Source organism: Syngnathoides biaculeatus, chromosome 16, assembly GCF_019802595.1.
Source record: "Syngnathoides biaculeatus isolate LvHL_M chromosome 16, ASM1980259v1, whole genome shotgun sequence".
Classification (NCBI taxonomy): Eukaryota; Metazoa; Chordata; class Actinopteri; order Syngnathiformes; family Syngnathidae; genus Syngnathoides; species Syngnathoides biaculeatus.
In genome coordinates this window covers 9274973-9300836 of record NC_084655.1, presented here as the reverse complement: position 1 = coordinate 9300836, position 25864 = coordinate 9274973, and the positions used below count along the sequence as shown (strand labels likewise).

The following is a 25864-nucleotide window of genomic DNA, read 5'->3' as shown; positions in this document are numbered from 1 at the left end:
CAGGATAGCCTATCAGACGCTTCTTTCAGCAGATATGTTAGCGCAGGGCTATAGCTTCAATTGCAGAGTCCGCAGATGCGCAGAAACCACGCATAGTGACTTGGATAACTGGGGATTGTGATTCCCTAGCAATGTTGTAGAAATGATCATTTGAAAATGTGAATGCTTGCAGAGATTTATGGTAAGTGTATAGATGCATAAGTAAATGTATCAGATTACTACCTTGTTAAATTATTGTTAATAATTGGGAAAACAAACATAACATGGTCAGTATCCTCTTGTCACCAGTGACCTTAATGAGGACAAATGGTATAGAATACATGAATCAATGAATACTGTATGAAATTAAGTGATAGTATCAACTTATTTTTAGATGTTTTAGACATTTTTCTATGCAGATATATTATATATTATGGAATAATATGTACTGCAACATATATAGAAAAATATAAAACAATTGTATTCCATGTTGTTAAAGTTAGTGATTCGGATTCATAAAATTATTCTTAAAATGATCATGAAGCTTTTCCTTTTCCTTACTGTGTTCACTTTTTGCGAATCCAGTGCATCAAGGGTCCTTTCAGAAGTGAAATACTGTATTTTTCATGTGATTACACAAGGAGAGGCTGCTATGAGAGTTGGTGAGAGTGACTGTATTGACTTTGTATAATTACACGAGTTTAGCACATATTCTTCGGCTCTGATCATTACTGTGCATCACACTTTTTTTTGCACGTTTTACATTATCACTTTACATACATGAATGGCCCAACGAGCTCACTAGCACAGCAGGAATCCCAAGATATATAATATAGACATTCTAGAATTGCTGTGTTTCACAGTGGGAAATTAATTCATTTCCCACTGTTAATGTGCTACTGTATAATATTGAGGAAATTGACTATGGAGCTAAGGGGAATTCCTGGGATCTAAAAGATGTAGTTACCTTTTATGTTCATTTGATGTACATAATATTAAAGGTCCCTTGCAGAATTTTCTTTTTTCATTAACTTTGAAATCTTTTAACTGGGTTTGCAAGATAATTTGGGTTGGAAAATGCCCAAATTGTGCTTTTTCAAGCTATTCTCGTTGGTCTTTTGCACCTGGTAATTGAGATGGCCATGTTTCTCATTAGTATTCAATATGTGCATAGTAGACAACTGGTTGGCACACCCACCTTACAGTTGTATCCAAATCTGGCCCCGCCTGTGTGGAGTTTGCATGTTCTCCCCGTGCCTGCTTGGGTTTTCTACGGGTTCTCCGTTTTCCTCCCATAGCCCATTGATTACCGTATTTTCCGCACTACAAGGCGCACTTAAAAGCCTTTCATTTTCTCAAAAACCAACGGTGCACCTTATAATGTGGTGCGCCTTATATGTGAATCAATATTGAGCTTGTAATATGTACTGTATCTTGAAAATGTGATGGAAATCCTCTCTCGTTTAATAGTGTTTTGAGAAGATTTTTATCAACAATTACGAATTTTCAGGGGCACCGCCATTTTGGCGAATCACATGACCTACATGCTCAGATGTGATCTATTACGTGCCGTACCAAAGGCTCGATTACGATGGGACAATCGTGAGTGTGCCATGCCTCCGGAGCTCGCTCATGAGACTCAACGTCATTCCCGTCCGAACAACAATCCGAATATTGTTTACATTATTTACAGCCATAGGTTCAAATCTGTATTGAAGTATTCTTTCGTTTTCCCGATCAAACGATACTGGTATTTCTTCATCAGATGGTTTTCATAATTCATAATGGTGTCCCATGTAATCGAGCGTTTGGTGCGGCACGTAATACGTCGCCTCCGTGCACGTAGGTCATGTGACTTGCCAAAATGGCAGCGCCTCTGAAAAGTCATAATTGTCAATAAAAATCTTCTCAAAACACCATTAAATGAGAGAGGATTAACATCACATTTTCAAGATACAGTACAGATTACATGCACTATTACTATTGGATAAATTGTTAATCCAAACCACCGGAATTTCCGTTTGAAGTTTAGACATGCAGTGTTGCTGTTCAGATGAGTTGGGCAGGTGCTCGAATAATCAGGCACTATGTCACAAACACACAGAAATGTGATCCGGATGTTTTGCAAGGTTTATGGCATTTACTGCCTTTTGGATTCAATCGACAAACCGCATAGATGTCAAATTTAAATCATGTTAGATATGCATTTTGAACGATGAAACAAAGAACAGAGGCCAAAAAAATGTTGATGCCATGAGACTTTTAAACAGTGAGTACTGACTAACAGCACAATGTTCTTCTTTTCCCAATTTACATACTGTATATGAGCCATGTTTCTGTTTTAGGAATGCAAAATGAGAACATCCAAGACATTCATGTGAAGTGAACTCATGAGTATTGAGATCCTGGCACTAAATGAATAACCCGGACAGAAATGTTGATTGTGGAGGTGCTGAATTTGGCTGCATGAATCATGGAAGTCAGATGGAAAATGAGTTATTCATACAGCTCCACTTCACGGCCCGGGCTGACTTATCCTTTTAACTGAGTGGGGCCTTTGCAGGGAAGCAAGCACACATCACTGGCCGTGCCACTGAGCTGGAAAGAAAGAGTTGTTTAGGTAACACCAGACTCGGTGGGATAAACACGGTGATAGTGCTCCTCTGCAGTTACAGTATGTCGAGATTAGCGAGAGTGATTCATCAGGGTAGGCAAACCTGTTGCCCCGTCTTAAAGTGCCACACATGTGTATGGAGTTTCGAAAAAAGGATGTCAAAACATGTTCCTCAAACACCCACATTAATTATACCACAGCCACTCTGACATTCTTTGAATTAATTTTATTAAACAGACTAAAAGCAGTCCATTAGGCAATTATATGTTGTTTTAATATGTACTGAATTATCCTTATTTTGAAAAACTGCTGGGAGCATGAAGGCCGACTAGTTGGGAGATCTGCCTCATAGTTTTTAAGAGCCTGGTCCAAATATTAACCTCACTTGTGTGGAGTTTGCTTGTTCTCCCCGTGCCTGTGTGGATTTTCTCCGGGCACTCTGGTTTCTTCCCACATCCCAAAAACATGCATGGTAGGTTGATTGAAGAGTCTAAATTGACGATAGGTGTGAATATGAGTGCAGATGGTTGTTTGTTTACATGTGTCGTGCAATTTGCTGGCAACCAGTTCAAGGTGTATCCCGCCTCCTGTCCAAAGACAGCTGGAATAGGCTCCCTAGCTGACCCTAGTGAAAATGAGTGATACAGAAAATGAACGAATGGGTGAAAAACCGCTGTCACAGTTTTCAGTTAAAGGTAAAAATAAAAATAGTTTAGGACCTTTCAGGAAGCTCTTTATCCCTCAAGAATAAATCTGCCACTGCACTGAAGAGGAGCCAAAACACATTTCCACATTCAGAAATAAGACAGGCGTAACCTGTAAACTGATCATCTTTAAGTAGTGTTTATTATACTGAATGGGATATTTTCATTTATCAGACCTCAGCATGAAACAGAAAGTGGAGAAAACAAATTTTGTTTCTGAAACTGAAATATTTTTATTCACTGATGATTTATGAAGAGACATTGTGGGACTGGCGGTACGGTGGGCGAACTGGTTAGCACATTTTCGTTTGTTTACATCTGCAACGCGACCAGTTAAGGGTCCTCTCGCCCGAAGATAGCTTTGATAGGCTCCAGCAATCCTGCGATCCTAGTGAGGAGAAGCGGCACGGCAGATTAATAATTGCATGAATGAATGAATGAATGGATGAAACACAGTGGTACTTTTTCAACTGTGAATTGTTTCTTTTCATCTCTGCATGTCTGAGCTCTATATAAAATGCCACATGGCCAAACCCAGAAAACAGGTTCGTTGGACTTCCTGTGTATGCTGTGCTAATGAGCCTGACAATGGGTTGAAATGAGGAATTGAAAGTTTGAAGCTGAGTTTGAGAAAAATCAATTAAAAGAAAGGTTCTACGTGGCTAATGTCTTGGGACGAAAGTTAAATAAATGAAATATAGAAAATAAATCTCAATAGAAAGGACTAATAAGGGCGGGCTGTCGTCTGGTACATTAAAGCATTTGTTTATGCCAAATGGAGCCAAATTACCGTACGGTACATAATTATTGTTTTGTAGGCTTTTTTTGTGGTCTAAAATGCCCAGTACACTGTAGTTATTATAAATAAATACAAAAAAACTTGAAAGTTTCAAATTTCATCAAAATTACCACACTGGTGATGTTATTGATGAACAGTACTCATCATAGGGACGTCAATTTCAAGAGCCACAAGGAATTAGTTTACTTCCTAGTTCCAAATCTGTTCCCAAAGTTAACAACCCAGCCATGCCACTCTCTCTGCCAGCACTCTGGGTACTAAAGGCAATCGATAGAACCATCATTACACGACCGCCACGTCAATGTCTCAAATTCAACATGGTCGCCACATAGGTCTGGGAGACGTCTTTTGGAAATTGATGTAGTATATATTCTCCATCTGTGACCAAGAAATACATCTCTCCCATTCTCTCCCTGCATTGTTATGCAGTACCAGTTATCATCCATCCATCCATCCATGCATCCATCCATCAATTTTCTTCGCCGCTTATCCTCACAAGGGTCGCAGGAGTGCCGGAGCCTATCCCAGCAGTCATCAAGCAGGAGGCAGGTTACACCCTGAATTGGTTTCCCGCCAATCGCATGGCACATTGAACCAAACAATTATTCACACTCATAATTACACTTCGGGGCAATTTACAGTCTCCAATTAATGTTGCATGTTTTTGGGATATGGGAGGAAACCAGAGTGCCCAGAGAAAACCCACACGGGCACCGGGAGAACATGCAAACTCCACTCAGGAGGGGCCGGGATCAAACCCTGGACGTCATAACTATGAGGCCAACACTTTACATCTGAACCATTGTGCCACCCCACTTGTAAGCAATATCAGCCAATGCTGAAACTAAAATTATTTGTCATTGGCAGTTCAAGTGAAAAAATGGAAACTATTTTTGGCCGAAATAATCAGTCATGTATGTTATTTATGTATACATTTATGTTGTGATATACGTAAATGTGAACAAAGCCTAAACATTGAGCATTGTAGTTTTTGGTGGTTCTGTAATGACATCTGATGTTGTACAAAGTCCATTGTAGATGTTTAAAGTTCCTACAGGTGCTTTGTCCCAGTCATATTGTGAAGTGTTTTAACCTATTTTGCTGAATGCTGAACTACGTTGTGCATATAACTCTTTGTAGCCCCCACACACACTTTTTCAACACAAACACTCTTCATGATGCTTTTCTGGCGTTTATGGTGGCTAGTCTGGGTGGAGATCTGTCACTTTCAAGTAATACCCGGAATACCCTGTCTGAAACACCATCATGTCAAAACCAAAAGGTAAGATGAGCTTTCTTTGAAGCACAGATTTATCTTAGCTAACAGCATTTGCTTCTGGTTGTCCACTGAAGTTGTCTGTGGGGTGAGTGTATTTTTATCCGGTGAAATTTGCGCTACATGCACCACATAGACAGATCAGATTAGCAATTTTAATCCGGCATCTTGAATCCACAAATGCTGTCTTTATACGGGCTCACTTGTGCTTCACAACTGGCATTCGTTTTATCAAACTCAGGGCACAAAAAATAATGACACCCCCCTCCCCACCCCCGCTCTGAGCCTAGTTGTCAAAGTAATTATAACCTTACTCGCCACACAATAGTGGTTGGGGTGAGTAGTGGGCCTTTTGCATGAGACAAGACCCCGAACAAATGACGATTTCAGCAAGACAGCAATAGTGGGCGTAAAGTGAATAATAATTTTCGATCTGCATGTTGTTATTAAGACATCGTATAAACTATAAAATATTCTGGAACCATGCGTCTGTGTTCTTTGAAATGTCATTGGAGGAGGCCATCAGGACATTGGTATGTATTCAAGTTATATTATGATTAATGTCTCCAGTCCAGTAGCAGAGAGGCCTACAGGTTGGCACATCTGTTTCACAGTTTTGAGATCCGGTGTTCAAATTTCTGCTCTGCTATCGGCTGACAACGAGTCCAGAGTGTACTCTCCTCCAAATACAATTTAGAACAGCTCCAGCTCGCCCATGACCCTAATGAGGACAAGCGGTATAGAAAATGGGCAGATGGAAGAATCAAGAGGGCGTCTTCTGTTTGCAGCCAAGCAACACTCTCGTTTTCTCAATTGCTTTAAGATGTGATTAATAAAAGAATTTAATAACTGATTATTATCACCCATCTTTTATTTAATCTTGAGCTGCACACTATGTTTGCTACTTTAGTTTTAAACATAGGCTTGCAACTGGATGTATTCTTTTTATTAAAAATTGAATCAATGGATTAGAGGAAAAGCTCAGAAAAAGTTCTTCCAGTAAATGTGTGTATTGATTTGCAAGCAAGGCAAAAGGTATCTATTAATGATAGACATTTGTGCTAAATTATTGATTATACATTTTTAAGGCATTTAGCTTTACAGATAAAACTATTTTGCATCCCATTATTTTTAACATTTCACATGTTTACTCATTCAAAATCTCTTTAGATTGAGTATCTAAAGAAACATTGGACAAGTGTAGACTTCATCAGGATAAGGGCGGCATTTTTTTTTTACATTATTTTATAGAGCCGAATTTGCGATAGCACTTCATTGCTCTGAAGTAGGTCTGCCTTTTTTTTTTTTAAATACTTCACAGTGCTGGCTGTAGCCGGTCTAGCTGAAAGAATTGTTGTACAGTATTATGTAATGAAGGAACCTGGTGATGCTGCAGCTGAGGCAGAGCAAGGCACCATCTGTTAAGGGACCGGCAGAAAATTCCGCAAAGAGATCATATTAATGAACTGATGGCATGAAGAGATAGCATGGAAATATCCATGGAGGTAGCATGTGTTTGATGCACAGTCGTTTTTGACAAAGTAGGGCAAAAGGATGCTGTTGTGTGTGAAGCCCTAAAGTCAGAGTGTTACATAAGTGATCAGTTGGAGCCTGTGAGCCTCCTCCTGCTGCTGACACAGTGAGATCAGAGAGAACAGGCAAGATGAGGCCATGGGCTGTGGATCGTTTACTCTCAAGCGGTTTCATTTTACCATGGCATCCAGCTCCTGTCCATGAGCACAAACAATGTGAAGAAAGTCTGAACACTTTTGCTTGTAAATGAAATAAATGAACAAATAAGTTATTGTGTAATGATGATAAGAGAGTATTGTGCAAGCCTGTCTGTCATTGGTCATGTCTTTAAATGATCATCCCAAAAACATATTCAGGATCATGCTTTGAGTTGACATTATTTGGACACACATTTATAGTAGTTATGACAGGTTTGAAGGGATCTGTGTGTGTTTGTGTGTAATAGTACTTGAGATCCAAACATCCGGCTACAAAAATATCTGTAGTTTCGATAAATGTGTGCATTTTCCCCCCATTTGGATATTAGTTACAACCTATTACTTCAGGTCAGCAAATGTTGATTGAATTTCCTTCCATTTCCCACTTACAGAAATCCTGAATTTACTGTATGTACATCCATCCATACATCCATCCATTTTCCTTTCTGCTTATCCTCACCAGGGTTGTAAGCGAACTGTAGCGTATCCCAGCTATCTCTGGGTGAGAGGCAGGGTACACCCTGAACTGATTGTCATTCAATTGCAGGGCATTTATAAACAAACAAATCATTCATAATCACAATCACGCAATTTAGAGTGTCCAATTAATGTTGCATGTTTCTGGGATGTGGGAGGAAATCGGAGTGCCCGGAGAAAACCGACGCAGGCACGGGGAGAACATGCAAACTCCACACAGGGGAGGTTGGATTTGAACCCAGGTCTTCAGAACTGTAAGGGAGGTGTGGAAACCACTGCATCCATCATGGCCCCCTATATGTACAATACAGTTGAAAAACATTTTCTATTAAGTAAATCTGAAATACATTCTATAAAAAAAAATGTAGAAAATGTATCTATAGATGTTTAGAAAAAGCTGTCCAAATCCATCCATACATTTTCTGTCACCTATGCTCAGTAGGGTCGCGGGCATGCTGGCCAAGAGGTGGGGTACACCCTCAACTGGTCGCCAGCCAATTGCAGCTAAATGTCAAAATGCAAAACACAAATGTTCATGTCAGTTTTGAAGTGTTCATTTTGAGGACAGACTTGCTGATGACAATTCAGTGGCGTTCTGTAATCTACTAAGTGCCATTCTAGTTGAGTTTTTCTTGCCAAAGGGCATTTAATCTGATTTTAATATTGCATCTATCATTTTTCCCTAGGTTCCCAATGTTGAACATGTCCACCCCCAGTGAGCTGAAGTCTCCCTGCGTGACTCGCAACGGCATGGTGAAGCTGCCCCCCAGCCAGCCCAACGGTCTGGGCAGTGCCAGCATCACCAAGGGCACCCCTGCTGCCAAGAACCGCCTGTGCCAGTCCTCCTCAGTTCCTTCCATACTGCCTCCTCCACCATCCTCCCTTCCCTACCACCACCACCACCACCATCTAGACAACACAGTCATGCCGCATTCGGCGGCCTCCATCTTAGGTTGTGACCTGGAAGCTGGGAAGCAGCTCGTAGGCCTGAAAGCATCCCTACGCCAACTACCCCCGCTTACTCTACCCAAACCCATTCTGCTGGACCGCCAGCTCGTCCTGGATGAGAAGCTGCTTAACCGACTGCTCTGGTACTTCACCACAGCTGAAAAGTGTATGCTGACACAGGTATGCAAGACATGGCGTAAGGTGCTGTACCAGCCCAAGTTCTGGGAGGGTGTGACACCCATACTGCATGCCAAGGAGCTTTACACCCTGTTGCCCAATGGAGACAAGGAGTTTGTCAGTCTTCAGGCCTTTGCCCTGCGTGGCTTCCAGTCTTTTTGCTTAGTGGGCGTGTCAGACCTGGACATTTGTGAGTTCATTGACAACTACCCACTCTCCAAGAAGGGGGTGCGTTCAGTCAGCCTCAAGAGGTCCACCATCACGGACGCTGGATTAGAGGTGAGTCATTGTCGTAGAAATTACTTTTTTGAAAGGACAAGCCTGTATTCCTGTTTGATTCGAGCCCTGTTGAGAAAGGCGAAAATCCTCAAGTAACTGATGCCCCCCTCAAAATGTGTATAATTGGCTTCAAATGCGACAAAATGGTGACCGAGCACTATTGTTTTTAAAATAATTTCAAAATGGTTTCTTAATACAAAAATCCCATGAGATGGTATTTGTCTAAATGCAACTTCTAATCTCATCAGTACGGTTCCTTGACACCAAGGTGGCACAAGATTTTGCCAAAGTAATACTGTTATTGCTTTATCCTAAATATGAAAACAGCAAATAGGTGTGTTTTCAACAACTGACCAAGGGTATGTTTAAAAAAAAAAGTCTAAACCAAGTCAATGTTTTTCTTTATTTTTCTTCGGTTTAATAAATAATAGTTACTTCTTCAGGCACCACAGTGTTGTTGTGGTTCCAGACTCTAAGCTCATTATTTGGCCTCCTGCGCGTGAAGTTCAACCCTTGAAACTTTTACACCAGCTTCCTTCAACATTGCATAAAATCATCTTAAGGTACATTGAAAACTCTAAGTTGTCCGTAGGTTTGAACTTGAGAGTGTCCTTCAATTTGCACAAATTGATTGCACACACCGACACATGGGCAACAACTGTTTACACAAATGGTATTACACTTTTTATCTTTTCCACACAATTTAAGATGTAAAGAAATAAAAGCAACTTATATTGGCAAAGTAGACTACACAGACTATTAGTAGTTGCATCAGGAGAAAAAGCAGAAATATCTTTTCACTTTTGACTTTGCTCAAGGAGCATTCCAGCACTGCAAATAAAATGGGACAAATCAAATGCAAGCAAAAAACCAACGATAAATACATTAAACTAAACCAACAACAAAAACATTACAGCAGCTAGTACCGCTTTATTTGCATCGCCCTCAGTACAAAAACAGCAAAAAGCTGATATTTTCAGTGACGGACAGAGGTTAAGGTCCCCCCAATTCCCCCCCAAAAATTTTTATAATGTGAAGTTTGTTAATTCCATACAGTGAATGGGGGTTCACTGTATAAGGAAAAAAATAAATTCTCTGAACAGTAAAACATTGAAAACAATAAAATGTCACTTTTCACTTTGATGACCAGTGATCGATGCAGCCAATGAGAAGCAAGCTCACAGAATGGATAACTGTAGTTCACTTCGGCGGCATGATGGATCAGCTGGAAAGCATTGGCCTCACAGTTCTGAGGTCCCGGTTTCAATTCTGGAACTACCTGCGTGTAGTTTGCACGTTCTCCCCATGCCTGCATGGGTTTTCTCCGGGCACTCCAGTTTCCTCCCACAGCCCAAAAACATGCAACATTAATTGGACACTCTAAACTGCCCCTGCGTGTGATTGTGAGCATTGCTGTTTGTCTCCATGTGCCCTGCGATTGGCTGGCAAACAGTTCAGGGTGTCTCCTGCCCGTTGACAGCTGGGATTGGCTCCAGCACTCCTGTGACCCTCGTGAGGATAGACGGCTAAGAAAATGGATGGATGGAGTTCACTTCCTGGCTACAATTCGTTCTTCTTTTATTGTGGTCAATTGTTGCTTTAGTCACATTGAATTGTGATTGAGTGAACTGCCAATAGGGTTACTGTGCTAACCAAACTAAACAAAACTACACAAGACCGAATCCAATCTTGCTATGGTCAGTAGTTGCAAATGTCCTGCTAAGAATTATTAGCTTGCAGTTCAAATTAACTACTGCACAGTATTATTGTTTTTGCAGGAAGGGAACTGATTCACATTAGCAATCTAAAACGTGGCTCACTTACTTAAGTTGGTAGCAATCATCAACAAAAACAACACATGAACATGTGAGTTTGTGTTAATATTTTATGACTATTTTAGACTATTTATTACTCTGCTTTATCAAAGAGAGCATTAGAAAAGAGAAAAGATCTTTCTTATCGAGGTATTTTTTTATACTGAGTTGTCATATCCCATTGCTATTTACAAAAGCTGGTGAGTGTTTCTAAGATGGCTTTTCATACCTGCTAGACAAGGGTGCTATTCTGGGATGAGTGGATGGTTGCCATGGTGAAAGCTGGAACTGTTGACTGCATGAGCTACAGTATACATGGGCTCTCGTGCTCTGGGCGCTGCAATGTGCACTACCAATGGATTAAAATACAGTATTGGTACATGTCATTTGAAACAATAATGGTAATAATAGTGTGTGTGAAACATTTTAATATTTGAAATCTGAATTTTACTTTTTTATCCAATTAACGTTTATTCTACATAAACACCTCCTAAAAAGTTACAGCACTATTTGTACAAAAGTGTAGTAGAATGTGCTGTATTTATGTCACACTAAAAACCACCAAAAACAACATCTTAAGAAGGCCTTTGGCTTTTGTTCTGGGATTGAAACCCACATTTCGGCCCAAAAGACGTTCATCTCTGGAGACACACTCCTTCCTGAGCGGTGTGATGGCTGGTCATTACCATGTTTACACTTGCATTTAAATGTTTGAATGAATGAACGTGGCGCCTTCAAGCATGTGGAAATCATACCCAAGGATGAACCAGACTTGCATAGCTCCACAGTACTTTGTCTGATTTCCTGGTCAATTTATTTTTATTTTCCCATGATTTCAAACAAGGAAGCAAAGATTTTGAGGTGTGTAACATAACATAAAATTATCTAAGCAATTCTCCTCCATTTTTTTCCCCCATTTTCCAAGCCGCTCATCCTCACAAAGGTCGCAGGAGCAGTGGAGCTTATCCCAGCTCTCTCTCATTATTGTGGCGTTTAACAAAGTTAAACAATTTTGGTGATCCTGACCGACCTGAAACAAGAGACATTTAGTCTAATTTGACTTTGGCCATAAGACAAAAAATCAATATGTTTTTGCACAGTGTATGTAAACCTCTGGTGTCAACTGTGTATATATCTATAAATGTATAGTGTTTCGCGTGCATGTTTATTTATTTATTTAAATTTATATCAGCAGTGTCACCTGGCATGGCATAAAATCTAATACATCACTAAAAGTAGTGAAATGAAAACTGAAAAAAAAATGACTTCAAATGTTTTTATACACATTTGTATTCATTCAAAACATTATGTATGATCGGGCCCTACAGAAATATTTCTTTCATTCACTTAAATGACTTCACAAATAAGCTGTTTGCGGGATGACAAAGCTGTTTTTCGAAGTGTAATATTGTACACTGTAACACTCACATGGCTACTTTTTTCTCAACCTGAAATGAGCCATTTTGATTGGCTCACAAAACGTTTGTTTGCAATCATGTGACTGCCTTGTGCTGTCTGATTGGTGAATACGAGTCAAATGATAGTAGCGATCACTCTGAACTGGCTCGATCGGTGCCCTATGAAGTACATATTTAAGTCTGAAAATAGATCATGCACGCACTCATGGATATATAAAAGTAGCGAGCGGCATCTCAATCATTGTAACGGAGTCAAAGTTTCAATTCTTCTTCACATAAATACGCAAATAAAACATGTGATTCATTCAAACTACACTAAATTACAATTTGTCCAAAATGTTACTTGAGTAAATGTAATGGAGTAAATGTAATGCGTAACTACACCCCTCTGTACATAGGCCATGGCTCTCAAAGAGAGAGAGACATGAAGAGACCGTAGATATAATTTTACACTTGGCATTATGTGAGTCCCGCGATGCACATGTCATGGAAACAATGAGTCCCAGCCCTAGAACAATGAGTCCTTTCAACCTATCGTCACAAAATGTAGATACAGTTCGAGAATCCTCACTTTTCTTGCTTCATGATTTATCTTATAATTGTTACTCTTTAATCTTACATTTTACACTGTACAATAGTACATAGTTGTTGTCATTGCGCATGCTCTTTATCAATAGATTGTATATTGTATATTTAGGCTTGCCACAATAGCAAATATTTTAAGAACAATGCTTTTTCACCCAAAAAATCAAAGATAAACAATAGTATTGTTCGTGGGTTTTTTTATGCCACTTATATAATGATAATAGGCAATACTAAAGATGCACACACTTCTTACAAATCCTGCCCTGGTAATGAAACATGTGAGCACAACTGTAATGTTCCCTCATTCACTAATAAAAGGAGGGCGACATTTCACAATATGACCAAGTGAATAAAAAGAAAAGGCGACTAAAGTGATGAACATGAGAAAAATAAAGTTTTGAGTATCCCCTTTTCTATTTGGCATCTTGATACAACAGTAAAGTCGCAAACAATTTTACATAGTTTAATTTAACATACAGGTGTCAAACTCAAGGCCCGGGGCCCAATCATGTAAATCAACTTCCATGATTTTTGTGATAATCTGGAACAAAATTTCAAATTGTCATATCATAAATGATAAAGTTGAGATATTGCAAGCATTTTTGTGTTACCAAACGTGAACAATGGTTTAAAAACCCGTTACACTTGATTTCTGATTCTAAACTAGTTCATAAATTTCATCTGTAAATATCATGAGGTGAACGATTTTCATGGATTCACAGTCATACCACTCTGTCGATGAGACTCTTTATTTACGCTACCTGAGTGAACATGACCAAACGTGGCCTTTTTGTTTTCCAGGTCATGTTGGAGCAGATGCAGGGTCTCATGCATCTCGAACTGTCGGGGTGCAACGACTTCACGGAGGCCGGCCTGTGGTCCAGTCTAAACGCCCGCTTAACCTCACTAAGCGTCAGCGACTGCATCAATGTGGCGGATGATGCCATCGCTGCCATCTCACAGCTCCTGCCCAATCTGTCGGAGCTGAGTCTGCAGGCCTACCATGTGACTGACACAGCCATGGCGTACTTCACAGCCAAACAGGTAAGATTTAAAAATTACAGAAGCACCCGTGAAAGAGTAAAAGTCCAATTGCTCAGCTAGTTTCACCAGCCCTGCTGTCTCTCTGTAATGTGCTCAAATCTGCTCCACGATGCCAATTGCCTTCAAATTGTTCTTATTCTAAAAACATTTAAACAGACAATTCAAAATCCATTATATCAAATGTTCCTGTTACATAGCAAAACTGTTCCATGACAAAGCACACAACTTGACTAAATTACTGAGCAGCTGAACGGGACAGGAGCTTTTTCTTTCTTTCTTTTTGAACAAAAACATTTGTACAGGTACTGTCAGTATTAGTAGTGGCATTGCTTGTTTAACTACATTTTTGAGTACACCGGGAATAAAACCACTCATTATCCAGCTGCATATGATTCAAATGTGGTAAACTGATATGATTTTCCCTTTTTTGTCCTTTAAAATAGCAAAATAATATGTTAACTTAAAACATTTGGATTATGTGCAACCAATTGACATGTTCATGTTGAGTTAAATTCAAAGGACATTTCTTTTTTTCAGTGTAGCAAGCTCATTGTGTCGCTGTTTTCAACATCAAATACCTTTTAAGTACAAAAGCTATTTCATAATAACTTAATAATATTCCGGTAGTGTTCTCGGAAGCTTCCCCCAGGAAGTTTTAAACAAAAACTCAGCAAACATCAACAGCTAACATACAGTAGCACAGGCTGGCAGCATATTTTTGACTGCATTAAAATAAAACTGTAAGTATGTTTGTGTGAAAATAATTTAGGAAGAGGTAGGGAAAATGATAAGACCGATGAAGCTGCAACATCTCAGTATGAGTTGTGTTCCTCATAAAAAATTATTTGAGCAGGTAATTTAATCGACAAAACCAAACTGTTTGTGTCTACTTAAATAATTAATTTGACATTTGATAACTTAAAAAAAAAGCTTAATTCAATTGAGAAACATGACTAAGGACAGGACACAGCTGTTGATACTCTAGTTGTAATAAGAAGCATATTTACCCAGTGATTTTAGAATTAAGTGTTCATTTGTACCCCGATAGTAGAATTACATTTTTACATGTAGCTTTACTTTTACACCTTCAAATAAACTCGATGCAAATTAAGTCACGTTGATGTAGTTTAGAGACTTTTGTCTTCTTTTCTTTTATAGCTTAGTTAGCTACAATTCCCTGGTAGGTAGCTTTAGAGTAGTGAAGCTACCTTTAATGCAGAGTAGCATGTAGCTAAGCTATATTTCCCAGGCAGGTTTCAACACTGACTACAGAAATAAAGATAATTTAGACAAAAAAATAACAATAGTGTAAACCTACTTACCTATGGAAGTAAATATGTGCCACTAGGATTTGAATTTGAAATGCCACAGATAACAGCATTTGAATTTGAAATGTAAAGTGATCATATTTTCAATAGTTGTATTTCAGTGCAACTTTTCAATGTTAACAATTCAACCGGCTACAATTCGCTGTTTGAAATTCAACTGGCTACAATACGCTTTCTTAGTATGTGACATCACGTGACTGAGAAAGCCTAACTGCGATTGCCTGGCCATTTGGTTCTGACCTTGAAGTAACCCTGGGTGGTGGCACAGACGGTGAATTTCAGACAGCGAATTGTTGCTATTTGAATTGTTAACACTGAAAAGTTACACTGAAATACAACTATTGAAAATATGATCCCTTTACATTTCAAATTCAAATCCTGGTGGCACGAATTTACTTCCATACTTTCACTTTAAAGACGCCTGACAGATGTGAGTCCAGTGGGAACAAAAAGGTTTTTAAAGCTCTTCTGGACATTTTCAAGCGAGCCATTATGCTTTCGGCAAAATGATATTTACATTGTGTCTACTTGCTTAAATTAATGCGTGAATTTAAATGATAGTTAATTCATTGCATTGCTCATTTTATTCTTTGCTGATAATAAAAAAAAAGATAGTCATAACTCCAACGAACTCACTAACTAATAGAAAAATAATACCTCCCCCGCTTTGCACTTGGTTGGTTGACGCTCACTATAATGAGAGTGAAAAATTAAGTTGTGGAATGGAACAAGTTTGACCTCTCCCGTAACACCAATTACTGTCCCATGAAATAACTAGCATCTCTCCCCTATACAGGGCTACACCACCCACACTCTGCGGCTTCACTCGTGTTGGGAAATCACCAATCACGGCGTGGTAAATATGGTGCACAGCCTTCCCAACCTGACAGCACTCAGCCTCTCCGGCTGCTCCAAAATCACCGACGACGGTGTAGAGCTGGTGGCGGAGAACCTGCGAAAACTCCGCAGCTTGGACTTGTCATGGTGCCCCCGAATCACCGACATGGCCCTGGAGTACATTGCCTGTGACCTGCACAAACTGGAGGAACTCGTCCTTGACAGGTCAGTCTGTTTATTACAGTATTTGTCATCCAAGTTTCTTGAAGTCTATCGAAAGCCACATTTCCACCCCATTATAAGCCCAGATTCCTACCTTTGGACAATGATGGGGTTTCCATTTAACCTGATAGTTGGAATGGTTTTCCTGAGAAAACCACACAAGCACACGAAGGACATGCAAACTATCCACACAGACAGACCAGAGTTGAGATTACAAAGTCAATTAAACAAACATATTAAACTTGACACGATAGCGTGTGTTGCGTGTTGACAGTACAGAAAATACAAACACTCCCTCTGACGTAATCTGCAATTTTTACATAATGCCTTTTCTCTTTGCGTTTAATACATTCATTTTAACATGAAAGTAGGCAGACATTTGACCAAGTAATTGTCAGTGGTCTGTCAGAAAGGTAATGCGAGAAATGTTTCCTTCAAGGAACACAATTTTGCAGTAGAAAACCCTTTATTTGTTTCATTTGATAGCCTGGGGTCAGCTATTCCACCAATAAATTCACATGGACGAATACCTTTTTTACATCTATTATCACATATAGAAATGACTCAAATGTGACTAAAACTAAAAAGCATTTGTCCGAAAGACTAAACTAAGACTTTTAATCTGCTGTTGTATACACAGCTGCAGACTGCCTGACCAAGATGACATTTAGTTAGTTAGTCAAGGAATATTTGACGTGCATTTTCCACAGAAGCGCTCCAGAAAAGATTTATTGCGGATTAATGGATCTAATTCCCATCTGGCTTGTGTAAAGACCTTCATAATAGAAGGGACTTCCTTCTGTATTGCATATATTTGTTATTCAATTAGCAGTTATATGGAAATATAGGGGAACTCAACAGTAAGAATATCCCAATCCGTTTTTTGACCAATTTATCACAATTATCATGACAGTGAAAGGCCTACACAATAAGGCAAAAGATTACTTGTATAATTAAATGGTTCTATTTCATGTACAGCGTTTTCATTACAATATACCATAGGACTGAAATACTATCAGCACTCCGAGTCCTCTTTTTATCTTGTTTATAAGGATGACTAATGTATGTAGAACTTATAATGCATTATGTATGGCCCAATGCCCTTTTGTAATTGAATGACTAACTCATACTTCCAGTAGATTGTAGTCACACACACACACACCACACACACACACACACACACACCACACACACACACACACACACACACACACACACACACAGAAGAGGACAATATAACACCACAACAGTCCCTACAGATTCTTGTCATTATAACACACAGTACTGTAGCCGGGAAGTGGTTGGGGGGGGGGGTCGGGGGGCGTGATCCCAGTGAGAGGGAAGCTTTGTAATGGCGGTGTCAGTATTCTGCTGAGTCCCAGTAAAAAACAGTGGACTCATCAAATGGACTTTCAAATGTTTTCCCGACTAATGTAGCTGTCGTTAAAAAGACCATTTATGAAACATCATGGTCCTAGCAGTTATGTTATCTCACCAATTCATTTTGGAACTTGATGTGACCACCGGGAAAGCAAAAGTGCAAGTTTGTAAACATTCAACCATCCGTCCAATTTCTATACGGCTTTGTCCTCATTAGGGTGAGCTGAAGCCCAGCCCAGTTGACTCTGGGCAGGAGGCCTGCTACACGCTGGACTGGTCATCAGCAAATTGCAGGGCACACACTGTATAGACAAACAACCGTTCACACTCACATTCACATCCATGGATGATTTGGAGACTTCAATGAACCTAACATTTAAATTGTGCATTTGCAATATGGAAGGAAGCACCCTGGATTAAACCCACACAAGTCTGAGGAGGGCTTCAGTCGAGATTCAAACCCAGAACCTTTTGACTGAGACTGACACGCTCACCATTACATCACCAGATGCCCACGCAAATCCAATGAACTCAAACACAAAAGCTGCAAAAAAAGATTTTTAAAGGCTGATTTTTTTTTTTTCCTAATACAGCTCATTGGTTTGCAGGACTGATAATGGACCTCATTAACCCCATTAAATTGTGCGTACTATGTTGTAACTATAACACAATAGACAACACGTTGCAAAAAACAAAATTGATGCAAGTTAAACTTAAATTAGAATCAACTTAATTATAGTACATAATTTACGACAAAGGGAACTATGTCATCCTTTGGTGTCTTGCGGTGCTTTCAGGTGTGTACGGATCACAGACACAGGCTTGGGTTATTTGTCCACAATGTCATCATTGCGGAGCCTTTATCTCCGCTGGTGTTGTCAGGTAACACAAAATATTCGCGACGTGTTCAAGGAAGCAGTGAAATCTGTGCTAACAAACTTGTGGTTATTTTTGATTATTGCTTGTGTGCGTGTGGCATGCTCAGGTGCAGGATTTTGGACTGCAGCACTTGTTCGGAATGAGGAGCCTTCGTCTACTCTCCCTGGCAGGTACTGTGTGTGGCGTTGTTGTGAATCATTAATTAATAGTTGTTTTTATAAGTTCATTGCTGGATGAAATACAGAAGGTGGTCAATACGATAGTGTGCCATGCACTTATTTTTTCACAGTGACATAATTACGTCATCATGTAGCACATGAACGTGCACTCACTTACTGATGGACTGACACTTTTTCCACTTAGGGCACCCACAAAAAACATGTGGATGTATAAGTATATTTTTTTAAAAACCTAATATTAAATGTTAAAGAAAAAGAAAGAGTAGACTTAAACTTTAAAATCTCATGTATACTTGTATCAGTAATAGTCAAGAACAGGTGCAAGACAGCGGTGGGAACTCCGGGCACCATATGTGTATACGATCTGTGTTAAATGTTAAAAATTACTCCCAAAAATATTCATGGACCTTAAATGAGTTCAATGAGTTCTTAACCATTGATTCAGGACTCGTTCAGTTTGGGTGATTGGGTAAGTTTCCTGGTTTGTTGGTCCCAAGATGAGATGAAACAATACCGTAATTGCAGCAATATGCAGTTGTTGTTTTTTTTTTTTTGGTAGTTATTTATCTCACATTGCCATCTAGTGGTTAAACAAAAAAAGAACAATCGCGTCAGTAAAAAGGGTTAGTACATGAACGGCTGAGCTATAGACAGCTGTTATTGCTAAAGATGGCATCCAGACTGCCTAAGAAAAAGAAAGAGTATGAGGAAGAGGAATAGAAGAAGAGGATAACGTCTGCAAATAATGCAAATGTTCATATCGATAAATGAATAGATTTCAATTTTGTGGGTCCTGCCTTTGCCTTTGAAAGTGGCCCATAGACGTTTGATTTCCTTTCCTCTAGGCTGCCCCCTGTTGACCACCACCGGGCTGTCGGGACTCATTCAGCTGCAGGATCTGGAGGAACTGGAGCTGACCAACTGCCCGGGAGCCACCGCCGAGCTCTTCAAATACTACTCGCAACACCTCCCGCGCTGCATGGTTATCGAATAAGACAACCATCTCACCCCTGGCAATACTTCAACCTTCCTCCTCTTTACTCTCACTCACTCCTGTCAAGCACCAGCCAGGAAAAAGAACAGCATTCCTCACATGCTGGTCCCCTCACCCCACGCCCGTCTTCCTCCACACCCCATTGAATCGGCTGACGAGAGGAAGGAGGACATCGGGGTCTCACGTGACTGGACGGCGTTCACTGGAGACGGTGGCGGAGAGAATGGCCTAGGATGACGTCTTGTCTGGCCGCAAGTTTCATTTCAGAAGGGCGCGGGGAGGTTTCGGACATGGAACTCGGATTGTTTCCCATGGCAGATTGGATCCGCAAGCGATGGCGTGCAGATCCAGCTGCGACGAAGCGGTATTCGAAAAACACAAACAATGACTTTTGTGATGCTGTTCTGGTGGAACTCACACACATGTGCTTAACATTTTAACCACACTCACACACATGGTCAATGAAACAAAACCTCAAGTACTAACAGTTCTTTTTCATAACCTACCCGGCTGTTTTTCCTCAAAGCTTTCAGTGTTCTCTTATTCTGACACAAACCAGCTTGTCACGAAAGCCGACAATTTCTCAAATAGAACTTCTTTTTCCTTTGTGTGTGTGTGTGTGTGTTTGTTTGAGAGAGAGAGAGAGAGAGAGAGAGAGAGAGAGAGAGAGAGAGAGAGAGATGATCTCATAGGTTCCGATTCTGTTTGCAGATACCACCACCATTTCTTTCCATTTAAGTATATTGTATTGTGAGATTTTTTTTTTTTTTAAATGCCATGACATTTGCAAACTCACAGTTTAAAGTTGTTTATCCTTTTTTGGGGGGATTTGCACACTTGACCAATTAATTTTTTCCCATTTCCTCGCTTTTTTTTGCAAGACAGTGAAATTTTAGACGCTGTTGGACACTTCTGGCTTTCGCGTTTTTAAAGGTTAGTCTCTGAGGCTGTTGAAAAGTGTAAAGAATGAATTCAATTTTTTTTTTTTTTTTTTTTTTGCCGGAGAAATTTTATTGACAGTTAAAAGTGCTTTTGCCTTGAACGCTTTCACGCTTGCAAGGCTGTACCCCTGCCTTGAAATGTTTTAGTCAGACGACAAAGTGTCAATTTGAAGTATTTCTTGAGTGAAGGCGTGTTCGAGTTTGCCACTTCACTTAAAATCGTGGTGGAAACACATTTATGGTTTCGTGTTTCTTTTTGGAATTGTGTGTTTCTTGAGGTGAACATGAATTGTGGACCCCTGAGGGTCATATTAATTTTATGTAAGTCAGGGGATTTCAGTATTTATTAACTCCGCCTAGGAGGATTTTTTTTTTTCCGGTGCTGTTGATGTGTCAGTGGGCTCACTTACAAATGACCTGGTAAATTGATTTTAAAGGCATGTCCATGAAAATATAAATATACATTATAGACAACAGAAGCCTGTACTCTCCACTAGATGCCAAGATGGTCAAAAGAGTTTTGAAAGTTCCTGAAATGTCAGTAAATTAGCTTATCGAAAAATTTTAGGATGCTTTTTCAGTATGTTACAGTTCGGAGTCGGACGTCATGTATTGCTGAGTTTTGATAAACTGCAAATGAAAAATGAAAAGACACTTACTTAAGACCCAAATTGTCAAAATTGCAATTTAAAAACTACATTTGAAATGCTGTTTGAAAATGGAGTAAAAATTGGTTGATCAGGTGGCTTCTGGGTGGAAGTAACACAAAGGTCAAAAAAGTTGAAGAGGTTTACTACGTTGCATCGTTCTAAAGGATCCCGCAAACCTTAGGGGGAGAGATTTCTGCGAGGCGGACAACACAAAGGGGCACAGTAGCTTGAGAAAAATTTTCATTTAATCTCCTAAATTGTAATAAATGTGAATGACAGACAAGCAGGTGAACGTTTCAAGTAAAGTTGCGATGGTCAGTTTTTGGAGTTTATTGCAGAAATATTACATACACATGCCAGGTTATGTACGGTACCGCAAATGGATTGTTTCATTACAACAAACGGGGAGACATCAGAAAAATAGATCAAATCAGTTCCAAAAAATATATATGTCAGTTTTTGAATAGCAGCCGTTTTTAAACTGATTAGCATACTGTACAATGTTGATATAGTTCTACGTAAAGCAGCACTGTGATGTTTTAAAAGTTTGTTAGACCTAAAATTTCACAAAGGTCTCTCAATGAGTTTTTAAGTTCAGGAAAAAAGGAAGGACAATTGAAATAATCGATCTATAATTTATTAGTAATATAGAAAATGTTCCGAACACCAAATCTCATGAATATAATGTGTCATATATGTCACTGTGGCCATTCACCAAATAAAATTTCACTTTTCCACTCACTCAAAATGAAATTAGGGAATATTAATAATAGAACTTCATAAAATTGTGATATTATAGCATGTACAGTGGTGCCTTGAGATATGATTTAATTATTTTCATACTCATATCGCATATCATCTTTCCTCATTCAAATTAGGGCTGTACAATATTGGGGGGAAAATGACTCCAATTTTTTTTTTTTTTTAAAACCTGCTATATATATTCTGATGTGAAATAAAACCGGATCAGTGTTGGGAAAGTTCCTATTGTACATTAACTAGTTCAAAGTGAAGTTCGCGTACTGAAAATGAACTCGTTTAGTGCATGGTTCAATTTCACTGGTCAAAAAATGAAGAAATTTGTAGTTATTTAGTTGATTTCATTTTTTATATATTTTTTTTAATGTTGCTAACGGTCCTTTCCCCTCAAAATACTGCCATTTCATTTCCCCTATTGTTGCCACCTATTCAGTTCACACTAGTAGCCAGTTCCAGCTCTCACCCTACAATCTCAAAAACATCTTGCCTTGAATGGTGTTTTGTTTCTGTTTTTTGTTTGTTTATTTTTTTTAATGGGGAATTGAATCAAAAACGGGACTTTTGTCGTTATTGTGCCAACAAAAACACACAACACAGTATGAGTAGGACAATGGTGAAAGGACATTGATAACTGCATTCCTTATAGTTCTGGCTGACTATTTTAACAAAATAATAGCTCTATTCTTGTATTACAAAACCCTTTTTTTGTTGTTGTTTTTGTCCTGTTCGGCTGTCAGATCAAATAGTATGGAGGATATGTATCCCTTTTCTTCCAAACAGATGTATTGTGTCACACCAGAGTTTCAAGGCTTCCTGTGTGATTTAAAACAAAAAAAAAATCAATTATAATTGATGCTTATTGTCGATAAGTCAAACAGAACAAGGATTCTACAGTGGAAGAAAACAAAGACAAAAGACAGAGCGCTAATTACAAAGTACGCGAAAGAAAAAATAAAAGTAAATCAATTAATATATATCGACAACAGTACGTCAACATCACAGAAATTCATGCGATGTAGCTTTTGCACGCAGGTACATCTCGATGCCGATGCAGAAAAAAACGAAAAGAGTAAAAAATGTCATGAAGTGCTTCCAGTCCAAAAAACAACGGAAAACATTTTAATGTGTTATTTGATAAGAAAGTTGGAGTTTACCAAAAAAAATCACCTAGCAAATTTGAATACAATGTAAAAAAAAAATTAAACATCCTGTACATCACAAGAAGTTCATTGCAGCTCCTCCTGGTGTGCACGATTTAGCCAGAGAGCAGTATAGTACAGAAAGTTTCCCAACTGTGAGTGTTGTTACATTGTCTGTCTACAAGTGTTGCTGCACTATTTTTGTTTAAATATCTGTTGTTTACACTGCCACATAGATGCTATTCATTAGCCCCTCTATGGCATTTACCATTACGTGTTAGGTTCAAAGCGCATGTGTGTATTTGTTTTGAATACACTAAGTGTGATTCTCTTTGTTTTTGTTTTTCTTTTGTTTTGTTTGACCGTTAGCTTCAACTGGGAGTGGCATTAAACATCTTGCAGACGGCTGCTTGTTGTCAAGCGAATTCACCTGCCACTACACAGCGCTTGCATCGAAAATGTTTGCTTGCAAAAGTCAAAGCACAAAAAAAAGACGGCTTGTATCTCAAGGCACCACTATTTACAATTGTGCGTGAAAGAAAAATAGCGAGAAATGTTAATTTACAAGCTGGACGTTGGTGCAGGAGTTCAAATGGAATCTAAATGTTGCAAGTAAGCGTTGTAATTGCAAAGAAAACCTAAAGTGAATGAAATGTCATGAGTTTGCAATGCAGAACAAACACAAAAAAGCCATCTGCTCATTTGACTGAGTGAAAATTACTGTCGTTACAAAGAAAAGAATCATTTCAACATAAAGTTATTTTTATAGCGTTGGTTTGATATTAAAGGGAAATGAAGATGCCTGACAGTGAGCCACACTGCTATTTTTTCTTTTTTTTTTTTTTTAATGATTTGCCTCGAGTATGTCATCCGACTTGCTCACTGCCAACTGGAAGGAGCGGCTTAGCGAGAGCCACTGTTGGGTTGTGCCAAATACGATTTGCAGCACCACGCGTTGCTGCTTGGCCTCGTCCGCGAATTGTACAGGGGGCGCACCGTGCATGTTTTGAGTTGCTCTGCCTCCACGTTTGAGGGAGGCTGTCCTTCATCTGGTCATTGTACATATTTATTTATCTATTTATTTAAATTAATTTTTGGTCTTGCCTATGTGGTTTATTTATTGAGAGACATTGCTTCAAATTTGCAATGATCGCTGTTTGAGATCCCCTCCCCTCCATCATTTCAACCTCTAAAATAAATATTTGACCGAGTGTTGATATGATACATTCACTGTCATTTTGTTGAATGTGGCAGGAAAAAAATATATTGTGTCTGAGATTTACAGTACCTCTGTCATGGCTAACCGATGTTTACACTATACTACTAATAACATGATTAAGGGCAAGATTTAGAATTTGGTCATGCAAAATTACATCTATGGAAGCTTATTAACGACAAAAAAAAATTAACTTGGTCAGAACCAAGCTGTGGTGTTTGTTTATCATGCCATCATTCATATAACAGAACATTTATTAAAGGATTTTATTAACTATTATATATTTGGTGTTTTGATTTCGTTAATGTGTCCTTCATACTGAATACACACAAACCTGGCATTTTTATATGTTGTTGACTTTTAAACAATTGAAAGCTGGGTGGATAAAAGTATTTACATAAAAATATTGTAAAGTCCTTGCAGAAAACAATTCAACAATTTAACGTGCATTTAACACCCACTGTATATAAAGTATAACCTTCATTTTTTATAGAAGAAAATACAAGCAAATGATGTAAGTAGTTAGTATCAGTAGAGTATTGGGGAAATCAAATTCCCGAATTGAATTAATTCAGAATTTAATGAGTGAACACAACATTGTCTGCAATGAGCTTCCATAGGTTCAAGTGCAAGTTTACATTTCATAAATGCACACGTACGTTCAGGCATTTCAAATCTAAGTCCACGGTACATTAGATAAGGAACATTTTTCAAAGAGAAAATTGTACCTGTCACTTCTACTGCTGTCTTTGTATACATCTGTCGCCCATTTTGTTACACAACCCTTGTACAGCACAACTTTCAACAGTCAAATAAATATAGACCATTTACTGATTATGAAAATAATGACGCCGTGTGTGTACTTTTATTGTATTGGGGTTTTTGTTTTGTTTTTAAGTTTGTGTGACAGCCATCATCACAATGATAGTGGAAAAACAAAAAGTCCAAGGATTCCCTTCAAAAGATGACGTACGGTGATGCTGTGGTGACTCTTCTTCTAATCTCAGCCTAAAACTAAGGAACTGTCATGCTCCGGGCTTCCTGCCCAGGCTGGGCTTGGCCAGCCAATTAGTCAGAGCACACCTGCACCGTGTTACAGTAGATGACGCCCAGTATATATAGGACTTGGGGGACGACTTGTCCTCTGCTAGATCGTCGTCGTTGTCGCCTCGTTCCCGCACTCCTGTTTGCCTGACTTCTGCTCTCCGTGCACCGACCCACGCCTGTCCACTGACCACCCTCGTAAGCCTGCCGTACTATTACTTCTGATTGTTTGGACTGTCTGCCTGATCCTAGACCTTGGACCGAATAAAGGTTTTCTCTGCACTGTCTGGTTGTCTCTGGAGTCGTGCATTTGGGTCCACCCTCGTACCCCGTTCGTGACAGAACGATCTAGCCAAAACATGGACCCAGCCGACTCCGAAGCCATCCGCCGTGCGCTGCAAGTTCAGGGCAAGCGCCTGGTCAAGCAAGAGGCTGTTCCCCAGGTAACCAAC

General features: G+C 39.2%; 1 protein-coding gene across 1 annotated transcript in view; it reads left to right on the top strand.

Moving 5' to 3' along the window:
- fbxl16 (F-box and leucine-rich repeat protein 16) overlaps positions 1 to 25179 on the top strand; it is a 30025-nt gene extending 4846 nt beyond the window's left edge. Inside the window, exons 2-7 of the mRNA XM_061847233.1 lie at positions 8266 to 8983; positions 13602 to 13844; positions 15969 to 16234; positions 18409 to 18493; positions 18597 to 18660; positions 19515 to 25179. Of these exons, the coding sequence (XP_061703217.1) occupies positions 8273 to 8983; positions 13602 to 13844; positions 15969 to 16234; positions 18409 to 18493; positions 18597 to 18660; positions 19515 to 19663 (1518 nt within the window). The 5' untranslated portion in view covers positions 8266 to 8272 and the 3' untranslated portion in view covers positions 19664 to 25179. The remainder of the gene's footprint in view (positions 1 to 8265; positions 8984 to 13601; positions 13845 to 15968; positions 16235 to 18408; positions 18494 to 18596; positions 18661 to 19514) is intronic.
- Positions 25180 to 25864: the final 685 nt, after the last annotated feature.